This window comes from Solea solea, chromosome 14 (genome assembly GCF_958295425.1).
Source record: "Solea solea chromosome 14, fSolSol10.1, whole genome shotgun sequence".
Lineage (NCBI taxonomy): Eukaryota > Metazoa > Chordata > Actinopteri > Pleuronectiformes > Soleidae > Solea > Solea solea.
This window is the reverse complement of record NC_081147.1, coordinates 21,732,403-21,759,301: the sequence shown is the minus strand read 5'-3', so window position 1 is coordinate 21,759,301 and position 26,899 is coordinate 21,732,403. Positions and strand designations below refer to the sequence as shown.

At 42.2% G+C, this 26,899-nt stretch overlaps 1 protein-coding gene across 4 annotated transcripts in view; it reads left to right on the top strand.

The window, feature by feature from the left end:
* enox2 (ecto-NOX disulfide-thiol exchanger 2) overlaps positions 1-26,652 on the top strand; it is a 160,512-nt gene extending 133,860 nt beyond the window's left edge. For all 4 annotated transcript variants that reach the window (XM_058649921.1, XM_058649922.1, XM_058649919.1 and 1 more), the window contains 10 exons: positions 737-970; positions 2,373-2,585; positions 5,734-5,840; positions 10,032-10,146; positions 12,673-12,860; positions 14,768-14,905; positions 18,618-18,674; positions 19,415-19,520; positions 21,407-21,492; positions 25,836-26,652. In XM_058649921.1, the coding sequence (XP_058505904.1) occupies positions 737-970; positions 2,373-2,585; positions 5,734-5,840; positions 10,032-10,146; positions 12,673-12,860; positions 14,768-14,905; positions 18,618-18,674; positions 19,415-19,520; positions 21,407-21,492; positions 25,836-25,967 (1,376 nt within the window). In that variant the 3' untranslated portion in view covers positions 25,968-26,652. The remainder of the gene's footprint in view (positions 1-736; positions 971-2,372; positions 2,586-5,733; positions 5,841-10,031; positions 10,147-12,672; positions 12,861-14,767; positions 14,906-18,617; positions 18,675-19,414; positions 19,521-21,406; positions 21,493-25,835) is intronic.
* Positions 26,653-26,899: the final 247 nt, after the last annotated feature.

The window sequence follows — 26,899 nt, the reverse complement described above, 5'->3', positions numbered from 1 at the left end:
TTTCATCAAATTCACACCTGCAGGCGCGCTTTTCATTTGCATTAAAATGATGCATTGTGTTCCTAATTCAGCGGATGTGTTTCTCCCCCTTCCTGCGAGTTCTATAGACATTATCATATACAGTGTGTGTTTGCCAAGTTGGAGAAAATGAAAATGTAATTTTAATAAAAAGTGTAATTGTATGAAGGCGTGAAGTTGGCAGCTGTCAAAATTAGAATCGCCTGAAGCCTCCGTGTGTCTGGATCTGACCGGGTACTTTCGTCACATGTCACCCTTTATTCTCTCTTGAGTGTTTCCTTATGCTCTCGGATTTTAAATAACAGGAGTGAGAGTCCACAGAAGCCGTCTTTCCAGAGGTTGTTGAGACTCAAAACTCAACTTCCAGTGGTGCAAGAGAAGAAAAAAACTCTAAAACATGTAGGCTCCATTTGTTTGTGCATACAATGAATGCTTATACAAGCTCTTCTGGCAATCTAGAGATGAATGATGGTAGGGAAAAGCATTTGGTTAAATACAAAAATATGTTTTTTTCTTTAAAAAGCCGAGGGATTTAAAAGCCTGCTGTGGCAAAACCCACTGTGAAAATCACATTAAACTGAGCAGACAGATGTAATCACTTTAATTGCTAAGTCCCCTTCTCCCCCAATCTGCCTCCTCACCCCATTATATTAATATAATGTATTGTACCTGTTCCCTTTTCCACCTCCTTTTAATTATCAAACCTTTGTGTGCCCAGGTTATCGTATCCGCCTCGGCTCCAGCACGGACAAAAAAGACTCTGGCCGCCTTCACGTGGACTTCGCCCAGGCCAGAGACGATCTGTACGAGTGGGAGTGTCACCAGAGGATGTTGGCCAGAGAGGAGAGGCACCGGCGCAAGATGGAGGAGGATCGCCTCCGGCCGCCGTCCCCTCCCCCCATCGTCCACTACTCGGAGCACGAGTGCAGCCAGCTGGGCGACAAGATCAAAGGTTGGTGGACGTGGCAAAATCTGAAAGACGTGGAGTGCGTAACGCGGGCGATGACAGAAAAGACAGAGGAGGAAAAAGGGTGTCGACACATGGAAGAGAAATGCCTAAGACTAGGTTCATTTTGGATGTATGTGCAGTGCTTGACGGCTGATCTGCTGTCTTTGTTCACACAAGTGCATCTGCTGCTCAGTTTACCTTTGAAAATTAAAAAAAAACAAATGACTCTAAATCCTCCCTCGTACTACGCTGAATTCCAGGACTCTTCAGTGTGATGTCGCGCATCCATCTGTCCTGTCCTGCACACGTTTCACAAAAAAAGATTTGTTGAGGCAAAAAAAGTACGTGTTCTGTGTGTGTGTGTGTGAGACATGTGAGATTGATATTGACCGTGACCAAAACCGTGTGGCAAAATCATTTTAACTGTCAGGTTCTGCGGTGAGACGCGTGAAAAATAGGTGAGATTCCAAAAAGTGAGATGCACATCGTCGGCGGTTTTCATATACCAGTTGTCGTGTCATTAATGTGCAAATGGAAACCGCTCATGCTCTACTGTGCAAACCCTCGGACTAACAAAGTAAGGGAAAAAGGAGAAGATCCATGTGTCCACTTTGCAGGATATAGCCTGTTTTTAAAGACACAAAGACTGTGAAACATAGTATGTCCGTTTACTCTGCCCTCAGCGGACTCTCGCCCTCTCCTGTTAATTCTCTTTTGCTCTCCTCTGCACTTAGGGTTTCCATTTTCCCTCCTCTTCTGCCGCTTTCCACGTCTCCTCCGCTTCCTGTCAAGTTTCTGGCTGAATAAACTCTTGTCACTAATGAGCAATGACACTTCCAGGTCTCAGTCACAGTTGCCCGATAACAAAATGCCTGTGACTTTATGCTTCTCCACCATCTGCGTGTGTCTTTTCAGCGCTTCCTTCCCTGGCACTGATGTAAAGACACTCGCTGGTGTTGTTTTTCGCCAAGGATTTGTTTGTGATCACTGGAAGACATAGCCTGGCTGTTTGCTGCAGATTTTGAGTTCACCGTGGTTAGGTCTTTGTAATTGTCACTTATTATTTTTGCACTCAAATCTAGTTCACAAGCGGGCGCTCGCAGTGGATCGTCACTTCTTTTTTGCTTCTTTGTTAATAACGTGTCCTGTGATGCCGTTTATTGTGATACATTTATAGATTTTCTTTGTCCTCCTTAATCTCCCATCATAGCTGCCTTTGTTTCCTAATCCATTTTTATCGTTTCAGTGTTGCCTTTTTAGTAGGGACCTAGATATACTTCTTTTTCATCTGCCTCTTCTTCTGCCGACTGATGATTTCTTTAACCTCGTGATTTGAGAGTGTTTTGTGACGATAGAGAAAATCTGACCCCTCTCCCTTCTTATATCTGTGCACCTCTTTGGCCAGACGACGGCAACTTTGCTGAAGCGGTACGCGTGCTCCTGACCTGGCTCGAGCGAGGGGAAGTCAACCGCCGCAACGCCAACAACTTCTACTCCATGATCCAGTCCTCGAACAGCCACATCCGCCGGCTGATGAGCGAGAAGAGTCAACACGAGAAGGAGATGGAGGAGGCAAAGGACAAATTTAAGACGGCTCTGGCTGGCATACTTACTCAATGTGAGTCCTCCATTACACTCACCACAGACTGTGAATAATCTTTTCATTCAGCTATGGATCTGATTGGGAGAGTTAAGTCATTTGCCACTAGTGTACTCTTTGAAATGGGCAGAGAATAACATCCTCTCTTGGCTAAGTTTCTGGTCCAGTGTAAGTTTCTCATTCTTAGTTGAGACACAGCCACACACACACACACATGAACACATTATAGGCCACAGTGTGTTTAAGAGCTTCACAGACGTGTTCCTGCAGCACTGAAATCCACTAAAAAAGTAAGTATATTATTGATCACAGCTGCCTGCTGACTCTCACACGATGCACACAGCATGGATTTACACTATTGTAAATATTAAAGCAGTAGTTGATAATTGATAGCCTTGTAGAAGCCATCTTGTGTGCTATTAATTTGTTGTTTGGGGACGTGGTGTCAAGGTAAGTTTAATCTCTTTCCTCACCTCGAAATCTTCACTTCAAACCGCTATTTCATTTTTTGTTATTTCTGAGAAACAAGAGTATCCCGAAAATCAAAGGATTACAATCGATGTTTTGTGAGCCAGCCTGGATGGAGAGAAGACTGAGGGTCAATATTAATCAGTTTTTCTTCAAGATTAAAGTAGTAAGTTGCCCCTGACACGTTCCACTGCGAGAATGCAGCTATTCATTCGGCATAATTCATTCTTAGCACATTTAAGTTGATAAAAGCCCAAAGGCAACTTATGCTGCTCCTCCACCTTTGACAGGTTCGGCTGTGCAGCTTTTAGTTTACAGGCCAGCCTGCGGCACGCTGTCTCCAAACATCCCAACCCATGCATTCTAAATAGAATGTAAACATCCTTGAACACAAATGGAAAATTTTTCCCTTCTTTTTTTTTTTCTTTTTGCCCTGTTTACTGTTTATTAGGTAAATAATACGTGCATATTGAGGAAAGGTGGCAGAGGATGTTTGTGAGTGTGTATTAAAATGCAGTAGATGCGCCGTCATTGGGGGATTACTGGTTATTAAATGATGACGCGGGGTGACCTCCTGTTAGGACGTCTTGCAGATCTCTCTCTGTAGCGAATTAATTCAGCCTGACTTCTAGTTTTCACCTTGAAGGGCTGTTTTACAGAAAACTTAAAGGCTACGCTCAAATTACCTGGCTGAATCAGATTTCTGTCAGTTCAGTGTGTGATTCCAGATGAGTGAGAAAGATCACATTCTCTTTTTTCCCCCAATACAAAGGTGCTGAGCGTCAATGTCGTTGACCTGCACCGCAGCAGGCAGCGATATCAAACGGTCTCAGACAGTGCTGTTGTCTAAAGCTCGCCCCACAAATGCACTGTGACAGCTTCCATTTATGAATTTCAAGGAACAGTAAAGTGAAATCTCAACTCTACTCTCTTTGCTTTTCCATTAGCGATAGTACCTGGCACCTGGTTCTTTTTTTCGAACCGGCAACCCTTTGGTTATACAGTAAGCCATGGCTATGGGCCCATCTGTAACAGATACGATCAGATTAGGACAGTGTGGCTTGTGATCTGAACGTAGCCTTAGTCCTTAGTGGTGTCTTAACACTATGTTGCCATATTTTGAGGTATTGGCATTTCAGTCTTCTGCTGCTCATTCTCTCTGCAGTAGAGCAGCGGTGCTCAGTGTTCAAAACACTGGAAAAAAGACATTTCAAAGACTCAGAAGTGTCACATGTTTCCAAATATAATGTCCCTTTTCTTTTTCTTTTTTACGCCGGATAATCCGCAGACCTCACTGAGAAGTTATTTAAACTACCGTCCACCGTATTGAAAACAAGTAGAACACTTGTATGAAAGCCGACAGCCCCGAGAGTGTTTCTGTACCATTCCTCTTTTCTCTGCCTTCACCATCGATGTGCTCCATCAAATTACGGACTGCTGGGGAGATGCTATTGATCCCTGTGGTGTTCTCTCTCGCGCTCGCTGCTCAGCAAACATACATACACACTTGGTTGGTGGTCTTATTGACCCCACCTCTGTACATTTGGACCTCTTAGATACACAGAGCAGCCATTTAGTCCTCCATGACCACCCCACATCACAACGTATAGACGCGGCTCACACACAGACGCAGAGCAGCTGTCTTCATACCCATTACATGCACATCCTGTTGGGAGCTCAAAGGGAGCAAAGGGTCGGAATACTGATTAAAAGTTGCCCTGCTCGGCTCACTTCAGCGAGAACTTTCTCCACCGCCATTTTGTTACAGCCTCAGTGAACCTTGCTGTTGTTTCTGCGAAATCTGCGCAGGGAAAGTACATTTGAAACACTGTGCTGCTTCAACAAGGTGTCCTTGGGCCAGTTTCTTAACAGAACCACTGCAGCAGCAGCAGCAGAGCAGCACTGTGGTCAGCAGCGGTAATAGATTTAAAGTAGGTTATTTTTGGCAGCTGCCAGTTGTGTACATGACTTCCCTTTTAAAACAAGACAAAGTCCACAGTCAAAGACTAACTGCTCAGTAGCTCTTTGTTAACATGCTGATGTGGCATAAGGCATTTAGTGTTTTATGTAGCAGGAGTTTGTTTTGAGATTGTACAACCAAGTATTCAGCAAAATTATAAGTCCAGCAAGTAGCGGACCAAATATGTCAACCTCATCAGCAAAGTGGTTGACACACCATCATCATCATCATCATCATCGCCGTCGTCTCTAGAGCCACACCACTTCTTTCGTACTTTATTAATCCCTCAGTAGGGAAATTGTTTTTTCCTAGAATTAGGAGCAGTGGACGTGCGGACTGTCCCTTTAAGTGTACAAACATAAGCTGAAATCACGTGTTTGCCACTAGCCCGGCTTCAGTGTTAAAGGGACCTACTCTTTATGAGCCAGTATTTCATACATCATTTAAGTATATAGGAAGAATGTATGATTTATTGAAGTTAAATCTTGTGTGTGGGGAGCAATCTGACCATCCGTCCACAAGATGATGCACTGGCATCAGTGGGTAAGTAGATCACACGCTTGTGCACACCTTACAATTCGCACACACACACACACACACACACACAGAGAGAGACAGGTCTTTACATCCCTAGTTGACTCCACTTTCTCACTCCTCTGCTCCTTCCCACCTGCCCTCTGTCTTTCTCTCTCTCTGTCTCTGGATGGTCTCTGGTCCTTCCCTGCATCCCCGCCACAGTTGAGCAGATTGTGTCTGTATTCCAAGCCGCTTCCAAACAAAAGGCATGGGACCATTTCTCCAAAGCTCAGCGCAAGAACCTGGACATGTGGCACAAACAAGTCGAGGTTGGTACACTTTGTTTCCCTTCTGTTGTTCACGTGACTCATGTAAAGTTAGACGTTTCCCCATTTTGTTCGACTCCTGTCTCATTTATAAAGTCCTTTGCTTTCCTAGTGATAGTTAGAACGCACCAGTTAGACCCACATTGTGACACAGAGTGAAACAAGAGAGGCAAATCAGAGGTGAAAAGAACATTCTCCCTGTTACAGTAAGTACTTTGAATGAAGCCAGCATACAGAACAGGTGTGATCGCTCCTATCAGGTCTTGACACTCCAACATCCACACCTCTGCCCCCTCCTCCTCCTCCTCCTTTCCTCCTCCCTTCATCCTCCCTTCCTCCTCCCCTACTCCACCTCTGGAAGGGAAACAACCTGAAGGGTGAGTTTTCCACTCTAAAGGGTGTCCAGCACTCAGGTAAATCTACAAAACAGCAAATGTGATTTTATTGAAAACACAAACACAGATTCACATTTTTTCATCTTCTATCCGCTCTCATTGTTTTTCTGTCTGTAAAGTCGAGGCTTTAATTGCCCCGACGGTGTTGTTGTATGGAATAGAAGGGCTGTGACTGTGTGAAGATTCTCAGTCATACAGTTGAGCTTGCATGTCATGTGAGGGGGTCTGCCTTCATCAGGCATTTTAGAATGAGGGTCTGGAGTGTGCTGCAGTCCTTGGTCTCAAGGACAATGTATGGTTCATGCCCGCTTGGTAAGTTTCTCTCCAGCTATATAGAGTTTCAAGTGTATTTTAGATGCACAACACACGCAAGCAACTTGTACAAAAGCATCATTTTAAAAAGGTAGGTGGTCTCAGGGTAGAGGGCGTCACCCGCTGCACGGACTGTAGAATCCCTACGAGGCGAACTGTGTCGGACTCGACTTGACTTGAGGTGTTTCTCTGAGTTTTTGCAGCAGCAGAATCATGAAAACCTTCTAATTATCTAAGTATTACTCTGACATGCACACACAACCAGTGCATACCTAGTTGTGTGTGACATCAGCAAAAGACCACTTATGTATTGTTGTCCTCCCTCACTCAGACCTCGACGGTCTCCCAAGGACCCACTCGTATAAAGCAATTTCTTCTCTCTTACACACCATATATATATATATATATATATATATAGTCAACTATTCTGTAATAGGATGAAACTATTATGTGTTTGGCAGAGTGTTTTTCATCAGGCCTCGGGGATTTGTTCATTCTTTCTCAGACTTCCTTTGTGTGTATTCGCATACACTCTTGCACACACCAGGGAGTACAACATGGCCAGATGCAAGAGAAGGATCCACTCTGGGTGAACACAGTGCTGCTGCTGCTGCTGCTGCTGCTGCTGCTGAAGAAGAAGAAGAAGAAGAAATTGTCCTTCAAAAAACAGTGCAATGAAAAAAATCCATAAAGTTATCCTTGGAGGTCAAATGTACTTTGTAGGTTTTTCCTTTTCTGGTTTACGCTGTGAAACAGGTGTGAGAGTAGACTCCGTCATTCAGAGTGAAAGCACATTTTTGCATGCATGCATCCTAGAACGAGAGGTCGAGCAGACGGATGAAGTCATTTGAGCTCTCGGTGTAGCGTTGGCCTGAAATTGAGTCTATATTTCACCAAACGCGTTTGGGAATCAGTGTTACAAGTGAGGTCGCACTGAAATGGTAAGCAACAAACTGTTAACCTGAGTAAACCCGTTTTCAGCGGGGTTCAGGTTTTCGTTTCACAGTTGGCTTTTTGGTGGAATTTACCAGCTCTGCAGTACGTGTCCAGCAGCATGTGACCTGGATTTTATGCAACACCTTGTTTTATTTTATCATCCAAATGAAAAGATGCAGTCGTATAAAACAGCAGTAGCTCACACACCTTAAGTTGTATTAACCCGAAGGTCAAGATTTAATAATATTTGTACAAAATATGGTTTATAAACTTTACATTTTTGGTCACACTTTATCGGAAGGAACACATATTCACCATTAATTGGGTGCTTACTAACATGCATATAAGTAGCATATGAGTCCTCTATTAGTAATTATTAAAAGCACGTGTCTGCAGACATATGGGGGAAAACATGCAAACTCCATGCAAAAAGAAAGATTACTATCATTATTATTATTATTGTTATTATTATTATTGTTAAGAATGTTGTCACCAAATAATATCCCACTTTCACTCATGATAATTGTCTCTGACAGCGTGTTGCCGTGTAAGTCTGCATGTAAAGTTTGGAGCTGTAACACTAGCAGGCAGATAAAACGCAGCAAAGTGCAGTGAAAACAAGATGTGACATTGATCATTGAGCTTTATTTATTTTTTTACCAGTACTGACTCTATACTCGAGAGATGATGCACTTTAGAGGACTGGCAGTCAATGACCAGTGTAAAGAGCAATGGTAAGTAAGTAAGTGCACTCGCTCTGGGGTAGTTTATGATCAAATAGTCAGCCGGTCATATTGTTTATTCAGTGTGATTCTCTAGCCCCGAGGTGAAATGTGGAAGAAAAGGCAGAAGTGTTGAGTTGCTATAGTGCTTCCAGGCAGAATCTGACAACGGCTGCCTGCCTCCATCAGTGTTTTTATGTTTGTGTGTGTGTGTGTGTGCCCACTGTGGTCAGCACATAATCCCAGATGGTTGTGTGTCTGCATGTGCTGGTGCATGTGATGTACCTGTTTGACCTCCGCCACGGGCTCAGGCTGATAACGTCAGCTGACAGATGGCAGTTAGTTTATTTACTCTTGGGCCGCTTTTTTGCTCCCTTTAGCTTTTAAGGAGCATTTCCAGGCTTGTTGTTGTAAATATTTGATTGCTAGAGCACCGTGTCCCTTTGCACTGGTATGCCCACAGTTACAGGTCGTGTTGTTTCTTTTTAAACGTGTTCACCATCTGTTCACCTTGTGCACCTTTTAACGTTTGTGAAACTCTGACTTCAACCCCAGTGGCCAGATATCCTTGTTTACTTGTGTGTAACATGCATTAATCATGGCGAGTTGTGGGGTTTAGTAAAGCAGTCATTATTATATCTCTGTACGGGACACAACTTCACAGTTTGCACCACTACGAACGTAAAGAGTAAGATATAAAGTTGTAAAAGAGAGCATTAAGGTGGAAAGTGTGCCAGGCATGTTTCTCTTTCAAAAGCATACAAATCCATTATCTGTTATCGCACCACTCTCACAACAACAACCCTCATTATTTACGTGAGATTTAAAAGCTGAAGCCCAAGGCTTATTTTGCCTCTGAAAAATAATACTCTAAATTGTATTTGTTGATTATTTTACATTTTTACATTCCATAGTTTCTCCATAACCTGAAATGTACCTATATTTTACATACATGTAGGTTCTCACTTTACGTTTTTCCTCTTGAATTATACTTTGCTTACCTTCACTTGGAAAGTATTTTCCATTGTATGCTATCATGTCCCGTTATAGCCCAAACCTTGATTTACAGCTGAGAGCTGAAAGGTATTTAAAAAGTCACACACGCACAGATTCCCCCTCCCATATCCCCATAAGTTATTGTTATAGTGTCTTATGTCGTTCAAAGATTATGTTTGTTGTGCTTCTCTCTCTCGACGCAGACCTGGAGTGTTTGGTCTGATTTACAGCCAATCCAAATTGAGCGTGTTGTCCCTAATCTTTAAACCGTTTGGAAAAACCTGCCTCTTGTTTCTAGTCTCCAGGCAGATGTTGTCATTAGTGAGTCTGGAAGGTTGGTATTTTATGCTTACTGCGAGTGCTTTCCACACGTGCGCTCAATTAGAATAAAATATGGGCATGAAAACCGACAGTAGACACGATGAGCAGACACGTCGCCCTCTGCCGCGATGATTTAGTAGCTCCCCAAGTTACAGTGTGTTGACATTTTTGGGAGGAAGCTGTGGTTTTTATTGTCATTTGCTGCATTAATGGGCTGCTTTGCCAAAGAACAAGAACAGTGAAGTGCAAAAGTGTGGGGTCTGGCAATATTTACGCTACCATCTGCCCTATAGCTGTGCCAGAGGAACTGAGCCCCGGCTCTGAGACCATCCTTTTTAATCTTTATTCATCTGCACCGCACAGATCTGTATTGATCTAGATAGCGGAAAGGAAAGACGGTCATCACCGATAATCCTTCACCTCCTGGCACCTGTTAAAATGTGCATTTCCCGTGTTGATGTCGCCGTTCTGAGCCCGCCCTCTCTCTCTTTTCATTGTTTTTTTTTCTTCAGGAGATCAGAAACATGCACAACGAGCAGCTGATGGGCATCAGGCGAGAGGAGGAGATGGAGATGTCGGATGATGACATGGAGGACATCCCTGACAGCAAGGACTCCGAGGACTCAAGTATGCATATGCGTTCGTGGCGCGGCACTCACAGCTGACAGGCCTTCACGCCGTGCAGGATCTCCAGAGGGGGAACAGAGAGTTTTTAAATAAATGAGGGAGACAGCTGCATTTCACTGAAATGACACTAATCATCTCCAGGAGGCTCGGACGTGCTTAACGTGAATAGAAAAAAAAAAAACAACTTTTGAAGTATATCACACCACAGCAGCTTCACTGGGTTGATGTTGAGAATAGCTACTCAGTGACATTCATTCAAGTCCACCCCTGTGTGTGTGTGTGTGAGTGTGTGTGAGTGTGAGAATCTGTCCACATCTGCCAGCTGCCATCTTATTTCAGGTTGGGGAACCATCACAGTGCCATAAACCTGTGTTTTCTCCTCAGTGGGATCTCTGTGTGTTTGCTGAAGCAACAAAAAACTATCAGTGTAGCTCGCTATCTCCACTCCCTTTATGATAATTCTACAGTAGTCACCGGGGCAACATGCTACTCCCATCCTTTTGTTTCGGGGCGTCTCTCCTTGTTGCTCGGCTTTCCTCCGCGCGATTTGTCATCTCGGCTTTTAATCACCGTGATCACTGCCGTTTGACAGCATCGCTAATTAGCATGCAAATGTATGTATATACAGTCACAGGCTCCGGAGAGCAGCTCCTTTCTTTAAATAACAACCGTACTATGACGCTATTGGCCATTAGCGCTGCTGTAGTAAGACCTGTCGTATCAGCGTTGGCTGGGGTGACAAGCGTAAATGTGACATTTCTTGGTGAATATGTTAACAAGCTGACTGGTGCACACCTTTTTACCCGCTAACCTTTAAGCAAAGGGACGTGTTTGCACATCAACCAGCGCTGCCAAAAACGCCCATGTTATTATTTCAGCCTCTTTAAAAAGTGAATCAATGATCTGTGTCTTGACTCTTACAGAGCAGAACGTAAAATAACGGCTAATGTGTGCCACTGTATGCCTTCAGGTGTGTGTGTATCATAGATACCTTGAGGTCGATAGCGCTGCCTGTTAAGTAACAGAAAGGGGAATTGCTCAGAATCTGGCCAAGCGGTTGACATCTCCTCGAACTGAGCTGATGAGGCTCTCGGATCAATACTCTCCTCACCTCAAAACCTTCATTTTACTGGGAGAAATGCACACACAGATACCACGCAGGCACACACACACACACGCGGCCAGCAAGAGTTCATTAACACAGCCAATGGTCTTCCATGATTGAGTGTAGGCAGCACTCATGAACACCCACACAAAAGTGAACCAGACTCCCTTTCATGCTCACACACACACACACACACACTCAGGAAGGGGCTTATCTCCCAAGTACAGTCAGTGTATTGCTCTTTCCCTAAGAGCTTTCACTCTAGCACCACAGGAGGGGAGAGCCGAGCTGATAATGCTGGACATCTCTACAGCCGAGCAGGTCTCATACTGTAATAACTTCCACTGTCTCCTCTCCTTTGCTCAATAGGTCAGGTCAGAATGTGCGGTAAAGAGCTCCTGGACAAAACTCTGGGATTATCACAGCTTTCAGTGGTCTATTAATATACTAGAGGTGTTTGATTATTTAATGTCAAAGGAGTGGTAGCATTTTTTTTTTTAGATGGAAAGCACTGAACTTTTTCTTTTAAGCTGTGTGCTATGATGATGAAAAAGTGACCTATAGTAGGTTTATATTTTTCATTATTTAGTTATGGTGGATGGTTATTAACCCTTAGAACACAGAGCAATCCGGCTGCTTTATTTTCCATTACTATGTTTAAATGTACAGTTTATACAGAGGCTATAAGAATGTGCAATATAGAGTGTCTTATATCCTTTCTTTCAGCACAACCTATAGGCAATCTACACACACCTGAGCAAAAAGTACTTCAAATGTTTAAAATCGGATTGAATTTTGTTACTTGATATCGCGACTAAAAATGTGATATAAAATGAATCATAACTTTGACTCAACAACCACATAAGAAGACGAGAAAAAAAAACCACAGAATACGCGCTGTGTGTTATTCCCACAGCAATTTATATCCATAAGATTTTGTAGGTCAGAAGCACACATTACAGCAGAAGCAAATTCAGTGCCAACATCTGTTGCTTTCACCCAACCATGTACTGCTTCTTGGCTGACTCGACAGATACAGGACCGTTGTTTGAAATACTGAAAGGAAAAGGCTGAGATAAGCAGACATTAAGCAAGAGGAAATTTAAACATCCTTTGTTACAAAAGACCTGGGGTTTTAATAAGGTAGAACTCAGCTCTACTCTGGTGCCATTATGCTTGGTTAAATTCTCACCTCCTCACAATCCTTTGCAATATTATTTTTGCTGAAAACCCTAATGAATGAGGACAGATCCACGAGGGACTATAAATATCTGTGCCAAAAAAAAGATCTTCACAAAAGAGCCGGGTCAGAGAGAACTCGAGGACGAGACTGAGATCAGACTGGATACAGATCTGCAGGGAAAGATATAAACTCACATTACATAATTGTATTGTTACATGCAAATGCTTTATCGCTATAGGTGTATCCCAAGCAGAAGCCTTAAAGGAGGAGAATGACTCACTGCGCTGCCAGCTGGACGCTTACAGGAACGAGGTGGAGCTGCTCAAGCAGGAACAAGGCAAGAACCAACCGCTGAGGAGCGAGGAGGACAACACACACTCGCAGCAGCTCAGCTTCCTACAGCAGGCTCTGCAAGGCATGCAGAAGGTAAAACAAACCATCAATACTGACACACAGAGGGGAAAGAGAGGTGTATAAATACTTTATTTACAGTCTTCATCTTCATCTCGCATTTTGTTCTTTTGTTACTCATCGGGTTCCTTTAAGGACAACGTTGCTCAGGGTTTACTCGACGAAATGTCCTTTCCGCTGAGCTGCCATTTATTCATGAGACCCGGCACATTAAAAGGAAACTAAAAGCTATCTGGGAACAGACAGGAAAGTACAGCTGTCTGGAGCAGATGTTGTACTTTCATGAAGAGCTACTATAAAATAATATTTTCAGATTTACTGTGGTTATTGGAAGGTGTATTTGCTGTTGGAGTCGGTTTTTACTTGAGATTTGAAGTTTTGTGTGCCGTGAGTCAAACGGGCCCACAAATACTTCTTGGAACAAAGCCAAGGTTATTAAAACCATTTCAAAACCATTAATTCAAAAGAAAGCTAATAAAAAGTTGGGGGTTTTTTTTGTTTTTTTTTCATTCTTTAAAAATGTGCCTTTAATCTTCCACAGAGAAATGTGCGACGGAATGTCTCACACTTTCAAATTAAACCCATCTCAGATCAAATAAATAAAAACACACACCACCAGAAAATTGGATCCTACATTAAGCCAATAATAATATTCTCAGAAAGCAATAACGACATGCCCCAAAAAACCAAAACAAAAACAAATATGGAAGTTGTTGTTGTTGTTGAAGATTTATTCCACTCACAGCCACGTTATTAGCTACAAATTGCATGTAATTAAGTGTCATTTCAACATTTCATAGATGCTCTTGTGAATACCTTGGCCAAAAAAAGTCGATTGGTCTCTCATTTTGAACCAGTCACCTCTGGCATCTATAAGGCATGTACTTATGGAAGTGTTGCTTAAACTCTAGCGATGGTTGGATGTGGAAATCCCAGTCGATTTTTAGTTTCTTTAATCAACTTTCTTCCCCATTCGGATGCTTGGTTTGACCTTCAGCGGGTCGCCTCTGCTGCCCCGTGATCGGCTGATTAGATGTTTGCTTAACAAGCATTTGAACAGGTGTAAAGTGCCTGTTGAGTGTAATTTCATGAACGAAATTGAATCACTTTTAAGCTGCTGCCAGCAATCTTGTCTTTTGACTAACTTTTGGCGAGCTTTCCTCCCTTAAGTGCTTCCTTCCCTTCGTCCTTCCTGTGGCACCGCCTGAACACGTTCCACCTCTCTGTGGAGTTCCGGGTTCTGATTTAATTTTGTAAAGTTACTGAAAAAGTTTCTCCCTGGAGTTATCTTTTATCATGCTTCTCGTCTAGTTTTTATTGTGAACAATCATGATAAACATCCATGACAGTTTGCATTCATGAAATTAACACCACTTTCTGCAGGAAGTACTTATCCAGTTTGTAGCGCTCGTTTTGTATTTATAAATAAAGATTAGGCGAACGGCCTTCCAAAGTATTTTGGAAGGCAGTGAAATAGGATACCTCTCCTTGGCAGGGTCCGTGTGTTTTATCACACAGCTATCAGCAACTTGTATTTTCATTTTGGGTGATTTGTAGTGTGCAACAACAGACATACTGAATGAGTAGCGGTGCAGTTGATAATGACGCCCGCCCTGTCACTGCAGTTGCTCTGTTGTTTTCTCTCAAATAACCACAGCAGGATGTCAATCTTTTCATGTGTGTTAAGCAGAAAACGTCAGGGAGGGCAGATTATCCATCAAAGCTTTACCCAGAGCAAAAATAAAACACAAATCAGTGTTCGTTTTCTCCTTATTTTTCAGCTTTACTCAGTGTGTAATTTATCAGATTATTCCCTTTGGACACATTCTTTACACATAATACAGCTGCAGAACGGAATACTGTTTGTCTTATCTGGAAAAGGTTTATTAAAGATATGATTTTTTATTTTTTTTTGTCCACAGCAACTGTTAAAAATGAGGGACGACTTAAAACAGAGGGACGCCGAGTTGGAGAAGAGTCAGGAGGACAAACAGCAGCTGAAGACTCAAGTGCAGACGTTGAAGGACAGTCTCCACAATCTGCAGAACACACACGTGCAGGTTGGTTTGACTTGTTTCTGTGATCTCTTTCCCCTGAGTTCTTTGACTCCATCTCTCTGTTTGTTTAGTGTAATTTGTACTTTAATAAGGAAATAAATGACTTCAGAATTTGTTTCAGACCGTGGAAGATATTGTAGATGACAAAATGTCGATAAACAAAACGTTGAAAGAGAGGAAATGACAATAACGTGACCTGGTTTAAAACTTATTTCTGGCCTTGTTAAATATATATATAGAAAATAGCTTGTGAATACCACATCTTACTACTTTTGTCTGGTGTTGTGCTGTAAAAAAAACGTAAAACAAAGCAACATCTGTATCTGTATGTTACTGTCACCATAAATGTGAACAGGACAAGGAATTTCCCCTCTAAAACATGAGGTCCTGCTCTTTCCATCTGTTCCACGTTAAAGGTTCATTTCTCAGTCTCCGAGTCTGGCCTGTCCTCTCAAAACAAGTCAGATGCCCATAAGGACGTTCACAACGTTTAACTTGCCATGACCTTTTGTCCTCTTCAGAGTCTGAGTTCCCAGTTTTAATGCACTTCAACTCTTAAGTGATGGAGGATGTTTTAATTACTTACATTGTGACACGCTTTTATGCAACAACCAACAAAATCCCTCTGCCTGTGTCACTCTGTCTGTGTTGTTCGTCCGTCTCACCACAAAACACTGTCTGTATGCAACAGAGATGAAACTTAAAGGGCCACTTCACTAGTTTCCAGACATAAATGTGTTATTTGATCATCAGACATTGGATCTGAGACACATTTGAGATCGAAAAATAAAAATAAAATTGACCACAAGTCGACGACAAAGTCACTTCCTTCAAAGAAAATAAAAGCCCTACACTGCTCTTTGCTGTGTTTCTGTCAAGTTGTATGTGTAAAAGATCTGAAAAAGTAAAATAAATAAATAAAAACTGGTCAAATGTGGTGGAATTAAACAAACACAGCAGCATCATAATGACTTTAAGTTTATTCGTCATTTGACCAAGTGGGGAAAAAATGTGTGAAACTGTCCTTTAATCAAATCAATCTAAAAGTCAAGTTCATAGAGTAACTTTCTTTGCGTTCACTTGATTGTTACGAGTTGTGTCTTAGATTAGACTAATATAGACATTTAAAAAATGTGATTTTTTCGCGATTAACTATTAAACTAATCACAATTAAAGGAACTTAAAACATTATTGATCTCATCAACTCAGGCTGCTGAAAGCTTTGGATAAAGGGGTGTATGAAATGAGAAATGGATTCCGTTCTAATTCTCTTGGATTAAAAGGAATCTTCGAAGCGAGTTGAACCGGAGGAGTTATACGTTTAGCGGCAGGCGAAAGCTATTTCAGTGAATGTACTGTGTGCGGATGTGAGTGTTGTTTTCAGATGTATAAAGGAAACAAAAACAAAAAGCTACTCTTTAATAATGCAGTGAGTGAGACACTACGAATAGGTATGGGGCTCGGTTGAAGTTACATCTAAACTGTAAGACGAGACAATTAGTTTTATGTCACATAACATGCGTTCTTTAACTGCCGTCAAATATCGGCTCCTCTCCCAGACAATGCGGATGTTTTTTTTACTCATTATATTTTTGGCCAGACCTCTGAACTGCATGCTCTCGCTGCAGCCACATTAAATCAACGCAAGATACAAATGTATTCCCCCCGTGTGCGACAGTTCTCTCCAGGTACTCCCGACAGTCTTATTTCATTGAGACTTTCTGGAAAAATAAAGCAAATAAAATACAATTTCCCTCACTAGACATGCCGAGGATAAAAATGATCAGAGTCATATTGTTTCCGCATTCGGCGGGAACTTTGTCCTCTGGGCCACATCAGATCTGGCAACCCCACAAAGCTGAAATTTTCTCTGAATTGACAAAGAAGCGGTAACTAAGTCATCGTATTGATCCCGCCGTGTAAACACAGTAATAATGTGATCACCAGATAGTGGGATATTACCTGCTCAAGACGTAGTAAATCACTGGTTCTTGTCCCAGAGCCAGTACATGTTACATCATCAGTTACGTTATACATTATTCATCCCAACATCATATTTGTTATTTGCCTGAATGTGTTGCTTACACTGACGCATGTTTTTCCCCCAACAATTCTCCATCAAATATTGATTACTGGTGCGCGGCATGACAGCAGAACAATGCTAAATACAGTGCACCATAATTTTTCTCTGTTAGCCGTGTCATGTTTACTAATCTTTCAGGTATTGTCCCCTATTCCCAGCATCCAAGTGCTAATGTTTGTTAATGCTCCCTGTGCCATCGGTGTAATGAGAGGGAGGCCTGTCATTAAAATGAGCCTCAGGTTCAATCACCTATTAAATTAGACGATAATAATGCAAGCGCGAGGCTCTCGTGCCACGCCGGGAGCCGTCTTTTTTCTCTGAGATGTACGGTCTTGACTCCATGCTTCGTATTTAAAGCAGAGCTGGATTAGTGATTTGCTAACATTTTGAGATTCCCTCATGTCATCAGTTCCCCTTCACCGGTCCAATCACTGTCCCTGCTGTCTCCGAGCTGTCACCGCAGCACTACTAGATCGACTCCAGTGCAGGTCATTGAGGCTATTAACCTTTAAATCATAATAATGATCACAACAAACAGCTTTATCACTTCCCCGGCTATATTTCAGAGCTGCTACTAACAATTTTTTTTTTTTTATTTTTTTTTGATTTATTTACTGATTAATTCCGTAATAAAGGGGACACTCCACGCTATTGGTTTAATATTCAATTTCTGTAAAGTTGCAGGACTCGTCGGAGAAATAGTGCTGCAGCTGAGATCTAAGACTTTGAGTCCATGATAGTCTTTTTATTAGCACATTAGATTTGTGCAATGTCTGTAATGTTGATGTTCAGAGCTTATCTCTTTGCTTTTGCCATAATGTCTGCACTGCAATATCGAGGTAGCTTCTGCTTATGGCTCACTGAAGAGCTGTAGTGGTTGGCGTGTGTGATGCAGTGATATAAAGCCTTGCACACTTTTCGTGTGGGTTGGAGACCGTTTGATGGATTTTCCTGTAACACCAGCACAGTGGTTCTCAACGGTTTCATGCCACGACCCACTTATCAGGCAGTTTTTAGTTTTTCCTTTCATCCAAGACCTAACCCGTGAGAAAATTCACTCTTTCAAACACATTCACTAACATCCGGTTTAAAGCCAGAGATGTATTAAGTACTAGAGACCAAGACTTGAGTATCAAAAAGTGACTTCAGTAGAAGTTGAGGTGGTCTTTGTTTGAATCCTTTTAAACTTTATGAACACCTTAAATAGTGACCTTTTGTGTATTAATTATTAAGTCTAAATATACAGCATTATTATATATGCTAGAATATACTTTATGCCAGTGTCACATGGTCAGATTTTATCTTCAGCTCGTGTTTAAAAACCTGGAAAATCAGAAAACACTCACATTTACAACCGGAGATTATTATTGTTAATTAATTTCCAGTGGATTGTTTTGTTTACTTTTTAAATTGTTGAAGACATCAGAACCCACAAAGGTTTATATTGTTACAAATCTTCCAGCAGACTGTTTGACGAGTTGATGTCATCCATATGGATCTCAGTGTTGTTTTTGCTCAAATTCAGCACTTTTACTGGACATTATTTGTTTTTTTCTGCACAGCCATTGGTCTATTTTAGAATTAGCTTGTTTCTCACTGGCGTATCTGCCATATGTTTCTTATGTGCCACAGCTGGAGATGTCAAAGCGCGATGACAGAAGCAGGGAGGACAGCACTAATCAAAGCAGTGTAAGTGGAAAAAGGTTGAGCTCCCTCTCTCTCCCCTCTCCTCTCCAGATAATGCTTGTGTCCTCATTCTCTCATCTTTTTCGGACTTCCCTCTCTAACCTCTTCCAGTGACATGACGGATCATTACAAGGCCAACCCAGTTCACAGCAACTGCATTTGTCGCTGAATAAATCACTCAGACATGGGCTGGGCTTGGAAATAAAGGAGTCATAAAGTCAAAATGGCTTGCATATGTCTACACACCCACACATTGACACACACGCAGGGTGTTATGGATAGATTAAAAACAGAAAGGCCACCAGGCATCCAACACCATGAGTAGAAATAGTACACACAATACAAACAGCCAAACAAAATCTCCTCTGTCATTCCCCTGCCTTTTTTTTCTGCCACCTGTCGAAGATCAGAAACAGACAGCTTGATCATTTGCCTTCCAAGTCTCATCTGTTTGTTCTTTCTTTTTATGTTTGTGTGACTTGTACATTTCAATGCTCTATCAAAATTATAGCTGCTGGCTGAATATTCTCCCTCGCCTCATTATCCCCTTTCTCATTGTCTCTTCATGCTGATGTGCCAGTGGTGCAACTTTCTGATGTGTTCACTCCCACTTTATTTATTTTTTTCTTCAATAGTCTGCAATGCATCAGCTTAATTTTAATATTGTTTACTTCCCGTCAGCCACTGTTAGCAGATTCATTTGAGGAAACTGATTTTGCACGCGTGTGTTTGTGGATGTGTAGGAGGCAGCAGTATCAACAGTGGTGTCCTGCAGTCAAGAGAAAGAAGGTCCGGCAGAGAAGGCTTCGCCAAGTCCTGTCCATTCCGAGAGGGAAGCGCTGCTCGTGGGTACGCTAACACCACTCTACACATACATTTTCTTTGTAGGGACATTTGTGTAATTTTAAATTTTTTGAGAATATTCCACACAACATGAGTGCTTTTTTTTTAATGGAAACGAATTATGAACACCTTTTAAGATGCCAGTGTGTGCCAAATGAACGACATCTTACCATATCAAGGGACAGAAGTCTTTATACCTGTTCCAAATGGCTGCCGTGGCAATTGTAGCTGCTTCGTGCTTGCTTTCAATCGCCTCACTCATCTTTATCCAAGCACTATTTTGTGGCTGTAGTTCAAATGAGGAAAACCGCCGAGTTGCTTTATGATGCAGGCGGAGGGGGCCGTGTGCTCAGACCACCAACCAAATCAAAGATGCTCGGATCACGATCCACACGGAGGGAGCGTGACTTTGTTCTCTGCTCCGAATGTCATTACTCCACTGTATCTTTATATATACATAGAACAAAATAATAACTATTTTTAACATGCTGCGGAAATAATAAATATTTCAATACATAAAACGACAAAGTACTGCAACAAACAACTTACTGACAATGCAGTGTCGATCAGAGAAAAGGATGATATGGTCCAAACTGAACGGCAGAGGTAAAGGAGACTAAAAAAAGGATGGCTAAGCAAAACCTTTTACAGAGCCCAACTAGATGGTCAACAAAAAGGTTTCACAGAAAACCCCTAGGTGGCCAACGAAAGTCCAGGAGGTCCGCGACACGTCTGTTTGCATTTATCCCGAGTTCTAAGCAAGGGTATCAGTGAGCAGTTTGTGTGCGATCAGTATTATTTATCATTAAAATGTTTCATGTCTTGCTTCATGCTCTATATCTCAGACACATACTGACAGTCAGCACACACAGAGTGGGTGCATGTTGATACAGCAAACGTCTGCTGAAAAACATGATCATTTTTAAGGTAAAAAAAACTCAGGCATGCAAGTAAACGTCGATGAAATTCCACTTCTACATTATCTCTATGTCAGAACATAGACTGTGTATAAGAAATGCACATGGCTGTCAGGTTTGAAAAGTGAAGCCTTGGTTGAAGGAGTTAGCCACCAGGGGGTGAATGGAATCCTGAGTGAAAATGAGTCAGTAAACATTTTCCTGAAGAGTTAGTATTTGCTCGTTGTGGGTCTTCTTCAATATGTCTGTGAAGGTTCTCAGTCATCCAGGTCATGGTAGTCTTTAAGGGCTTAAAACGTCTTCAGAGCTGAAGAAGCATTTAAGTACCTAACGTCTATCGCCATATTTCAGCTGAGATTGGCACAGCGCCCCCGTTTTGTCCATATAGAGGATAAAGTGGTAGAAATGGATGGATGTCTCCTTGTTTCCGCCGTATTTGCTAACCTCAAGGTGGAAACTACTTCTACTCCTAAAGCTGCTACTGCTAAAGTACTCGTTTCTCTAAAAAGGTCTCTAGTGACTGTGGTATTCTTGCTCCAGTGTTTTACCCGATGTTGAGCTTTGTGATTTTTAACACTATGTGTGTTTCGACTGTTGGTCCCTGGATGCGGTGGTTTGTAAGCAGAGTTGGAGGATCATCTCTCCCCTGGCCCCATCTGTGGGCTGAGAGCAGATGGTTTGTGAGCTGGGGAAGAGTATGGCTTTGATGAAAGACAACAGCATCAAAGTCGTCATTAAACACTCGGTCTAATCTGGAGCCACAACATACAAGAGGCTCTTAACAGTACTGGGACTCTGGGAGAAGCCACTCACAGCTGATGTTCCTCTCAGTCAGAAGAGAGGAGAAGGAGGTTGATAAAGTGTCGGTGTGAACATCTTTGGCAGCTTGTTCATGTTTGACAGGCGACGGAAATTGAAGGTATGTGAAATGTCTCTGCATTAATGTTCTGTGTGTTTTTTCCCCCCGATCTCTAGGGATCATATCAACATTCCTGCATGTTCACCCGTTTGGAGCCAGCATCGAGTACATCTGTTCCTACCTGCAGCGTTTGGACACCAAGGTAACACACTCACATGAATCAAAACTTCCACAGTGGTGCTGATGAGCAGAGTCAACCCTCAGCGTCACTTCAGATTACAAGCACCCATACAGACACAGTGTCAGCCCCTCCCTGCAGACTTTGACATATGGGCTTGTAGTTTGCCAGAGTCTAACTGTGCAGTTGAGACAGAGCCTCTCAATGCATGTGGTGCTCCGAATGCTTTTCTAGCCCTCTCCATAAAAATTGATTCAATTTGAGGAAGGGCTGTTTGGCTAAGGCTGAAGCACTTTCAAGGAATAGTTTGGCACTTTGTAAAGTGTTTTAGATCTCCTAATGTTACTCGTGTAAAGAAGTCAGTAAGTGTGTTTTTATACAACAGAACAGAGAGCAGAGTGCGGCTAGTCGCTCGTGATCCCTGGCTTTCGCCAGTGCTGTCGCTAAATACACCAGACTCAAATTATCGCGCTAATTGCGATTAATTAATTACAGTCATATTTAGCGCGCTATGTTTTTTTAATCGCGTTAAACTAATTTTTAATCTCCAACTTTACTGTTTCTGTATACGAGTTGCATTTGTATGTGTTTGGCTTCTTGTGCTTGAGTTGTTGGGGGTGGAAAACAATGGTCAGTCGCAGCCACAGCTAACGTTAGCAGCGATGACGTTAGCAATTTAGCGAGCCATAGCAAAGCTCTTCGCCACACTAAACTGGAGGAGAACACCCCACATATGAGCAAGTCTGCAACCGACAGGCTACTTTATATGGACCTGATGTTTTATTTTTTAATTTGTATTTTCTAATTATTTGGAGTTTGACAAAAGAACACAGTGGAATGTAGATGGCTGCATCGGCCACTTTTTTTGTTATATATCAATCTTTTGATCCCACGTTGCTTCCAGACGCCATCAACATAAGTCTTTTGTTATTCAGAGACTCCTAGTTTACATAGTGTGCAATTATATACATATATATACTCTGTTTACAAACACTAGTATAGATGCCCTTGTACATAATCAATGCAGCAACAGCAAGACCATATGTGGTTTGCATCATCAAGATTGTGAAAGAACCTGTGAACACACAGCTTTCTTTGATTGTGTCATCGTCCGGATAATATGAGGAACTGCCAGAACATGTTAGTCGCCAGACTGTGAGACTTCATAAAGATGGCAGAGTACAAGGACATTGGTAGGCTACTGAACATAAGCAGGAAGTAGGAAGACACAGTGTCTGTCCTTGAAAAAATGCTGCCATACGCTGTTTACTGTTTATGCAAAATTGTATTGAAAAACAGATGGGCAAGTGCTTGTAACTTGGCCTCTGAATTTCTATGGAAACGGGTGTTTTAGTGACTGACCAGACAGCGTGAAGGACGTCACATGAAGTCAACCTCTACAGAGAGCGTCCAAGGAGCAGACCACCGCTCACAGATAGGTGCCAGACTAAACTTTGCCAAAGAGCATGAAAAGAAGCCTGGTGAGCGTTGGCAGCACAGTGTCTTGTCATAGTCACAGTCCTTGGTCAAATGGAACCAAAATAAATGTGTTTGCACCAGATGAAATCCAGCATGTCTGGTGTGGTCTCGCTCAGGACTTCTTCAGTAACTGCACAGCACCAACCGTGGAACACTGGCATGGGATTATTGTGATACGGAGTGATACAACGGTGTAGAGGAGATGTCTATCTATCTATCTATCTATATGTCTGTCCTTCACAGTATCTAATACCACAGTCGTGATACCATAATTCTTGTTACAAAATAGTGATATAATTGTACTATTGATATGCGTGTGTGCTGTATTGTAGGTCAGCCCATTTTTTTCCATTGTTTTTTCGTAGTTCTATTAGGGAGAGAATTACAAAACACTTTTCCAAAATGTCACATTACTCCTTTAACTAATTAGGTAATAGATGAAGATTGTGTGAATTGATTTTTTTTCGTAAAGAGAATTTGACAGGAATTGTTTCTAGTAGCTGTTTAAATCTTGGTTCCTGTTCCCAGTCCTGTGAAATATCCACTTGAATTAATCTGCAACACAAATGAACCCCTTATCAAAGCTCGTATCACACTCCACACTTCTTTATTAGCAGAGACCAATGCAATACATTATCGTCTGTGCTTCTCTTTAACTGACTGTTGCTGGTAATTATGTAAATTCTCGCTAATTCTGCTCAAACGAAAAGCTCCACCAAGAGACTGAGACGCATCACTCTGTGCAATCAGGAGTAAAAATGTTTCTGTTGTTTAGCTGCTGGGACCGAGATTATAATGACTCTGCTTTAGAGACACAGTTTCTTTAGGAATGGGATTCTTTTGCAATTTTAGATGTGAATTTGATCAAACAGAAAGGAAATATTCATACGGATGTATGAGCCACACACAAACTGCATAATAAGCCATCAGACATGTACACGTATACATTTGGTAGAACTGAAATACCCTGAGAATCTATAATAGTTAAAGTTCAACTTTAAGTCCGTTTTTCTTACTTTTCCTGCCTGAAATGTCATTTCTCTATATATGTCTGGCTAGTTCTGTGATTTCCCCTGGTAATGGAACATATTAAAACGAGATCCTTCATCCTGGCACTTAAAGCCAAACACCTCCCGCTCTCACCCAACACTTGTAGTTCTGTCTCTGTCTGGCGAAACACAGCTATTTTATCCCCGTTTTTTCTGAGGAGGAATTTCAGATATATTATTGCTTTTTCGCCACCACTTACACAAGGTTTTCAAAATGCCAACTTTCAGTGTCACCGCCCAAAAGATTAATGGCCATTTTCTGGCTGTACTGTACGCCCCAGATGGGAAGATATTCAGGAGAAATGGCAGATGTCTCTGCTCCCTTTATAGTCAAAGTCACTGACCAAACTGAAAACACATTAAAAAAAACCTGGTATAAATCTCTCAGACTTTCAGGCTGTTTGAGCTTACTCATCATTTAAAAGAAATAATTCATCATCTGCGAAACTTTTGTCTCCACGCATCAAAAATAACAACCCTTACTCACTGTCACACATGCAAGTAATAGTGTGGCTGTCATGTCTCATGCCTTTTAAAGTTTTCTCTCCAGTTTGTGTGTGTGTGTGTGTGTGCGCTCGCCCACCTTCTCTGTCCTTGTGCTTCTGAGTTTGCTTGTGCATCTGTTGTTCCCACACTGATTCTCCACAATACACATCAAGCAGCCCACAGAGTTTTGTCAGTATCACTGGCCAGATTCCCCAAACAACAAGCCTCAGTCCTCCCTGCTTATCTCGTGGCTCCAAACACGGCTCCGTTGTGCGTGATGATAATGAATATCTTCATGATGGACCTTAATGTCTCCTGACACCAGTACAGGGGCTTGAACAATGTCGTTATTAATGCAAGACAGTGCGGGGTGTCCTCAGCAGTCTCGTCTGTCACCTCAGGATTTCTATCGACGGATGATGTGAGACAAATGATGCTCAGTCAGGTGGTCGCTTTGATGTCACTGTCAATTTACGTACACCGTGATTATCAGATTGTGTTTTGAGAGTGGCCACGGAGAACGTAAATAAGGAAAAGCTGGAGTGTGTTACTTTTAAATATAAATGTCTGTTGTATTCTTTGTGTTTCTCAGTGAGGTTTAAACCTTGTTTTTTATCTATCGGACGCGTCACCCGGTGACAATCATGCACTCCTACACAGAAAGTGATTTGTCAGGCGGAGGCAACAGCATCATTGTGCTAGTAAAGCGGAATAGCTGCAAAAGGAGTTGGAGTACGACTGAAACACCCACGAAAATCTAAGGGTGCATTCACACTAGCCCTTCTAAATCCAATCCTAATTCGTTGACGACTCGTCCTGGTGAAAGAGCGTGCTGTTGTGTGTTCATCGCTTCATGGCGTGTGAACTGTGATCCTCTGACTTGTGTGAACGCAGCTTAAAAAGTGCACTGAAGAGCAGAGAAACCAGTCCTGATGATGCGGTGATGTTGACGCAGGATCAACAATCAGTGTGTCCCGTCAGACTGTATGATTTCATGTTTACAAAAAGTGTTTTGTTCCCTCCCCCAAGGAGCTTGTTAAATCAAAAAGGTAACAAAGGATTTTTTATAGATTTTTCGGGAGTTTTTCAACATTTTCCCCTGATAAAGACCAAAAATGTCACTATTGCTTTGACAAAAACTAAATCATATATAAAAGCACCTCACATAGGTCTGTGTTAAAAAAAATACCCCACACATTTTAATCTGTAGTGACATTGTGGGGAACTGAGCGGCCTTGGCAGAGAGTGCTTCTCTAGCTTTTTATCTTTGTCTGGGTGGAGTGAATGAAAACGCAGCTGAAAAACATGACTTTGAATCTATGCGTAGTTAATGTGTTCTGTGGATCTGTGCAGATCAACACTGGCGAGGTGGAGGCTCTTCTGTCGCGGCTGCCGTGCACCTTCCGCCAGGAGTTGACCGGGGTCGGTGCCAGTCTGGAGAAGCGCTGGAACTTCTGTGGCTTCCAGGGCATCAAGAACACATAAACTCTGCTGATGGCGCTTCGGGGGAACACGGACGAAACGGCAAAGCACACGGACACTGAGGAGATGTGGAACAATGCAAAGCCCGCAGACATCGCCGTCTGTGGACTGTACTGACACATAACAGTGAGCGCGTGTCGCGAGATCTGAGAGGAATGTTATTTCATGATCATTTCAGGGACTCGGCGGAGGTAGGTGGCGGAGACATAACAACGACGCAGCATCTCCATGGTTACGGGAGCGTTGACACAAACCATGATGGCAGAAGTCCTCGTGAGATCTGTCAGAACTTGCAGTTTTCTGAGTGCTAATCATTTTTTTTTTTAGAGCTTGCAACTCAAGAGAAAATCGCCAAGTCCTTCAGTGAGTGGATTATTACAAAGTTATCACGCACATGGGGAGGACACGGTACATTCTGAGCCTGCGGTTGGCTCTGCATGGTGTCGACATAGGCCAGGACTACAGGGTTAAACGAGGAGGGTTGACTGAACACTGCAATCCTCTGAACCCTTTGGCCTCTCCCTCCCTCTGTGTCTCTTTTTGCTGTTGCTGGTTTGTATCATAGATCAAAAATGGATATATTTCTTCATTTTCTGTAAAGGCTGTTAACAGTTGCATAGGATCATTTGTTGTAATACACTGTAAATGCTTGGATGATATTTTTGATTATAAAAAAAGATGTTTGAGTATATAAACATGTCGTGAGTTTCTTTGTGTGTTTTTTTTCAACTGTGTGTACTTGTGTATGTTTGTGTGCTTCCAGGGTGATTGTGCAACTTTTCAGGTCCAGCGTGTAAAAAAAAAAGTAAGTGACATCGACTTCTACACTTCCCCTCAACCTTATCTCTTTACCAAGCCAAGCATCTGCATATCAGAAAGGATGTCTGTAAGCACTCTTTAACGCCTCCTCTTTCCTCTTCTCTGTTGGTTTATGC